This window comes from Toxorhynchites rutilus, chromosome 1 (assembly GCF_029784135.1).
Source record: "Toxorhynchites rutilus septentrionalis strain SRP chromosome 1, ASM2978413v1, whole genome shotgun sequence".
In the NCBI taxonomy this organism is placed as follows: domain Eukaryota; kingdom Metazoa; phylum Arthropoda; class Insecta; order Diptera; family Culicidae; genus Toxorhynchites; species Toxorhynchites rutilus.
In genome coordinates, this window is record NC_073744.1 from 87,641,859 (window position 1) to 87,647,979 (window position 6,121).

The following is a 6,121-nucleotide window of genomic DNA, read 5'->3' on the forward strand; positions in this document are numbered from 1 at the left end:
CATATATTCCGGTTAGACGTAGTCCCACGTCAAAATTTGTGACAGAAACCAATCGGCGTGCGAATGAAAACCCCAAAAATGGAATTCAATGGAACGTTGTTAGTTGAAATGTATACAATTATTTTTAGAGCATTTAATTTCAATAACATACTTTAGGTAAATTGCTATTGAATAATCAGGGTTCTGAAGTGAAGCTCAACACTGAATTTGTGAGTAGACATTAAAGAATCATAGATTTGATAGCAGTGAATTAAAACAAACAAACTATTGTAATTTCAGCTTAAAAGCGTCGTTTATAATTTGAATATAGAACTGCTAAAAGAACGGTGTGTTTGATTGACGTTTGGATCCCTGAGTTGCAGCATTAACAGCGGCTCATAACCTAACTTGTTGGTTCCCTCTGGGGAACAGCCTCTTTAGCTGTGTTGCGGGTAGCTTCAATTGTGTGCGCAATCGCAAAAGCGTCATTGAATGTTGTCGGTTTCTTTGCTATAATTTCATCGCACAGTTCGCATGGATCGATACCGTGTAAGAGCTGCTCGATCAGCATTCTATCAAAGAATTCTCCAAATTCACAATGCGCAGCACCTTGGGTAAGCCGGAGAACAAAACTGGACACGGATTCGTCGCTCTGTTGCACGATCTCCCGAAACTTAATACTCTCAACGTATTTATTCTTTGGCTGGTCGAAGTGATTTACTAATGCCGATCGAAGTTCATCGAACGAGATGTCCGCTGGATCGCGAGGACTAATCAGGAATTTGATGGCGTTATTCAATTCTGTACCCATATGCACTCGAGCATAGTGTGGGTATTGTTCTGTGTTGTCCGAAATACGGTATTCGGGAACGGAAAACGAAGGTGGTTTTACAGCTCCGACAGGATTCAATTGCCCCAAAGTGGTTTGAATAGATGACTTCAGGGCGTCGGCTATCATTTTTGTGAGAGATTGCATTATCTCTGCATTCGGGAAGGCATTCTTGGGAAGCCATTTTACTTTTCGTGGAATCGAAGCGTACGCGACTTTTTTTCGACCGAAAAACTTTTACTGCTGTATCCCACTTCTGACACCAAAATGTTACGTATTTTGGGATAGCGGTAGTTTAAAAGACATATACGAAAATATTTTACTACTTTTATTGAACTAATGTTTTAGATAAAGCGGAAAATAACTTATATCAATCGCGATATAGAAAACGTGTGTATCTTTTATTCGGTTTTTCTTACAACTGCAGGCAATGGCGCCAGAACGACTTTTGAATTATCTAACAACAAACATACCAAACATGCAAATACAACAATAAATCAGAAAGTTAAGCTAATGCCAGCAGCTATCCGCACAATAATGAGTTTTCACTTCGAAAGAATCACCTGACACAATAAACGCGAACCCCAGAGATAAATGATGCAGCAATGGCTTGCTCTTTTAGTGATGGTATTTTTGTGATGGTATTTTGACGTAGGACTCCGTCTTTGATTTCTATATAGGGGGGACACTCTACGAAAAATGTAACGTTTATTAGGAGTTTTCAAATGCATATTACGCAGAATCGTTCTTACGATATATGTTATAATATATACCATTAGACGGCAATTTTATCCAGCATTTTTTCACCTAAGACATCAATAGTGGAAATAATAAAACAAGTGAGCAATTGAACAAATAGAAGAGGTATGTTTTGCGAGCGGATGCGAAGGTAATTTATGTATTATGCATTCTTTCTTCCAATTTCGTTCCCATGAATGTTGCATGTAACACAAAATGCAATCATTCGTTCTATCTAACAAATCAGCAAGATGTTAAAGTAATCAGATGCAAGATTTCATCTGCCTTAATGCAAGATTTCATCAAAGCAACGGGAAAATTGTCACCCATACAGTGATCGTTCATTAATTAGGAGGAGGCAGCGATTATCATGCGAGGACTTATTGAGATCGGCATTACATCGCATCACAAAAATGAAACGAAATGAAATATTAATGATCTTCATGAACCATATTCATAATTCATAATGACTTAATTTCTATGATAGATTGAGCAGTAGAACCAATACGACTTGATTATGATTGTCTGCAAACGAACATTATTTCACCGAAAAAGCTACTGCTCTCGATGCCTAATAATAAGAATAAGACAATGGAAAGAAATCACAATACCATAGCTATTCATTAAAAATAAAGCAACTTCATGATTTCATGTGTATTTTACTTCAAAATATCACGAAAGTGAGTATTTTAAACTTGTTTTTTCGATTCTTCCCCATAAATTTTTTATTCAATGTAATCAATGACGATATTTTTTTGTTTACCCATTCACATATACTTCATCTACCATTCCGCCCGTTATGTGTCCCACTGATATTCATTATTCATTTTCAGTTAGACAGTTGAACTTCCTGCCTGAAGCTTATTGTCTTTCTTTGTTCGTTACAAACCGTTTGAAGGTTATGAGTACATACAACAAACGGCCCTTTTCAGGGCTACTATTCAGAGTTTCAAAAGAGTTAAACTAACAGATTTTTGAACAGCAAAAAGAATTACATTTAAAATAGCCAATTGTTCTGAACGATCACAGTCCTACGCTAACTTCCGTCCGTGCCCCTAGGCTCAGACCCTTCTACTTTTTTACACATTTCGACACTAAATATCATACAGAATCACAACACTCGATTTTGGCCGCAAATACATAACATATAAATCAAAGATACGAAGCACTGAAAACAGAAAACAGAAAACACTTATGAAAGATATAGATTTTATACATTAATTGGAGACGAAAAAAAGCTTGTATTAACCACAACAAAACAGTGTTGTCAGTGAAATTTATGAAATGTTTGCGCAATTAAGATTGTCATATTCGGTGTCGATGCCACTCACCAATAGCGAATCCCATCGGTGTTCTCCTGTTGATCCTAACATGATTCTCCGAGGGCAATAAACTTCGTAGAGCGTCTAGCATACCTGCTATCAGCACTCGTTTTTCCTTCGATGGATCGATGGGTACATACAATTTTGCGTCATTGACATTTATTTTCCCAGTTATCGACGTATCCTTCAATACAAGCTCGGCATATGCGTACAGGTTCAATATCTTCATTTTGAGTGCGGGTGTCAATTCACCGTTTCGTTCACTTTCTAAGCTTGCCAAAAAGCCTGGACATAACACCGAGCTTAAATGTTCAGTTGTCGCACATTTGAGGACCACTAATGCCCAAACCGTATTCAACCAATCAACCGACTTAATATCACTTTTCGTTAAACTTCCAACTAGATTGATTTTCACAGCATCCATGTTACTTGGTTCATAGTTTAGCGAGGCTAGCGATAGCAGAAGTGCGCTTATATGTGAAGACTTGCATATATCACGTTTGCTAACAATCCAATCGGAAAACGAATCCAAAATGCTCGTATCTCGATACCTAAGCAGACTTAAGCTAGTAAGTATTGAAATAACAGGGGCTGGTTTGTCCTCATTTTTAGGCAATTCGATTTCGATATCAGCACAGATTCGGGCAGTAAGTACAGAGTCGCGAAAGTTCAGAATTGCCATCGCATAGAGTAGATCGCCACATTCCTTCAAATTCAATCTACTCATATTGCTGCTTATGTTGAATGCCAGCGATCGCAATAAAGGTGTACTTCGTTTTCTTTTCTGTCCCAAAGACACCATCACTCTTATCATCTGTGGCATTGTCAAACCTGCAATCAGCTTGGCGGCCTCATCGTTTGCCGTTACTCCTAGCACTGTCTGCAAATCATCCACATGCAATGGTGTAACATCTGATCTTGAAACAGCTGTGATTTTATTCCCATTATTATTCCTACCATTAGCTCGTCCGAGAATGCTACACAGTTGCACAAATCGTACATCGTTTTCAAAATCTGTCAATTTCACTTTCCTTATCGAACTCCATTCGGCCAATATAGAAACGATCTATTGAAGAAATTAATGAATATGTTATCAATGATATACAGTCAACCATCCTAGAAGGCGGTACTCTCAGAACGAGGTTTCCATAGAACGCGGAGAGGAAATTGCAAACAACATCCCATCAGTTCTTTTCGTGCACCCAATGCATGATTTTAACTGGATATGTTTATATAAACATTCAAGATAATCCCTTAGCCGTTTACGACATCGGTTTCAGGCAAGTTCCGTCTTAGAGAATATGTTTCGCAAGTCAAGATGTGCTGCAAATTAGCTGTCATTGTTAAACCTATCAAACTACTCGATGAGCTCAAGGCAGATCTATGTAAAAAAGTGTACCCATTTGGTTACTGAGCTGGGTTAGAGGAGCGGTAGAAAACAGTACGGTTTTTTTTATCATTTCCTTTTATTGCTCCATACTACGCGGTACGAATGATGTGATTTGTACTCATTCTGAGTTTCTTATAGCGCAGTTCCCATACAACACGGTAGATGTTTCCATACAACGCGCTATGAATTAGCCTGGTTTGTGAGTTAAACCCGAGTTTCTTATAGCGCGGTTTCCATATAACGCGGTACGCACTCACCGCGTTATATGAGGGTTGACTGTACACTCTGTGAAACTCAACCCACCTTTAAAGCCTGCTTACGTGTGACTCTAACATGGCCCGGTACAGCCAGCAGCTCATTAACCGAGGTAGCATTAATGATTTTCTCATCGATATCGCTCCAAGCAGCAAACTTCTTTGGTGTTTCCCGATCACTTTGTCGCAATGAAGCAAAAGCAGCTGCAACTATCGGATCTAGAATAGACACTCCTTAAAAAAACCAAAAAAGTCAACAAATTCGTCAATGTATTACTTTTCCCTCCATTCGAAACGCCCGGTTTAGCAGCAGATTCATTCAAGCCCTCCTCCGATCGATGCACATCTTTTGTTTTGTGGTCTTCGGGTTTTCCTTCATCTGGCGTTACACGAGATGCAAACGGAACAACCGGTGCACTAAAATTCCGCCTAAATATACAAAACCCGAAGCTACGACTGAATCTGTGCAATGTGAACATCTGAAAAAAAATGTATGATAATCATTTGTGATTTTTGAATCACGGCTTCAAGTTTATGTAACATAACCCTCGTCAAAATTAAATACAAGTAACCAATGACAATATACCATGGAATAGAGCACGATTATTTTTTGCAAGAATAATCCTTCCCGAAAGGACAGGGTTACACAATAAGGTGAAGAATTACTTTTTTGGAATTATTGAAAGCGGCTTGACAAATTTAGTTCAAGTTCTCATTGTATCCAAATCCCCTCAGCACGGTGAGTTTTTCTACAAAACGTTATGACTTTCGAGCGTGTTTCACTTGCTTTTGTTTATATTTGAGCAACCCAATTATCATCTGTCAAATAAATAGCATAGGAGAAAAAAAATGCTTTCTTAGTCCGAGATGCCAGGCATTTTGACGTAGGACTACGTCTTTCATTTCTATAATGGAGTTTAAAATCATAGTTTCGAAAACGAAAGCGTTACACCGGAGACCGAGATTTTGAGCTTTATTAGCTTCTAAACAACCGAACGAAATGATATGATAAACACTTCATTCGAAAGATAAAATGTCTACGAGTTATATACTTGTTCCTTTTTCATCCAAAAATTTATTTCAATAGCCTTAAAATTGCTTTCAAAACAAGCTGTTGAAATCACCTATCGGTATATAAGCGAGCGCCGCTCGGAAATCCACTCAGTTATAATTGAACAGCGATTGGAGCATGTTGTCGCTGTTGTGGTGAAGCTAACTTCGTTTATCATGAAAGCGCTGATGAACGGTGTCAACAAGAGCCTGTTTGTGCACCTCAGGCCAGAAGGGAATCCATCAGGAGGAGAGTGATGCCACAAACGGTTCCGCTTGAGACATCGGAGCAGCCACCGCACACACATACACGCGCGGAACTATTTTCGTTTGGTTGCCATCCAGCATGGAGAAGATTCCGGGAAAATGTCATCGTTGCTGAAAAATAATCTACCAGTTACCCTTGGAATTGAAAAATAAATTCATGCGAAATAGTTTATTTTAATGTTTTCTACCGATATAACACTGCAACCTAATACATTTGGTTTTGTGAGAATCTGAAAAGATCTTATCGTGTTATCGATAACACTCTTAGTGTTATCCTCCATGAGTAGATCTA

At 38.5% G+C, this 6,121-nt stretch overlaps 1 protein-coding gene across 3 annotated transcripts in view; it reads right to left on the minus strand.

The window, feature by feature from the left end:
* Window positions 1–5,300, minus strand: part of LOC129762666 (FAST kinase domain-containing protein 4) — a 29,893-nt gene extending 24,593 nt beyond the window's left edge. The window contains exons 1-5 of one of the 3 annotated variants that reach the window (XM_055761148.1): window positions 5,099–5,290; window positions 4,790–4,991; window positions 4,562–4,731; window positions 2,878–3,934; window positions 2,277–2,714 (exon numbers count right to left, since the gene is read on the minus strand). In XM_055761148.1, the coding sequence (XP_055617123.1) occupies window positions 2,641–2,714; window positions 2,878–3,934; window positions 4,562–4,731; window positions 4,790–4,991; window positions 5,099–5,101 (1,506 nt within the window). In that variant the 5' untranslated portion in view covers window positions 5,102–5,290 and the 3' untranslated portion in view covers window positions 2,277–2,640. Of the gene's footprint in view, window positions 1–2,276; window positions 2,715–2,877; window positions 3,935–4,561; window positions 4,732–4,789; window positions 4,992–5,098 lie in introns of those variants that run through there. The other 2 variants (XM_055761147.1, XM_055761146.1) reach the window with 2 other exon arrangements.
* Window positions 5,301–6,121: the final 821 nt, after the last annotated feature.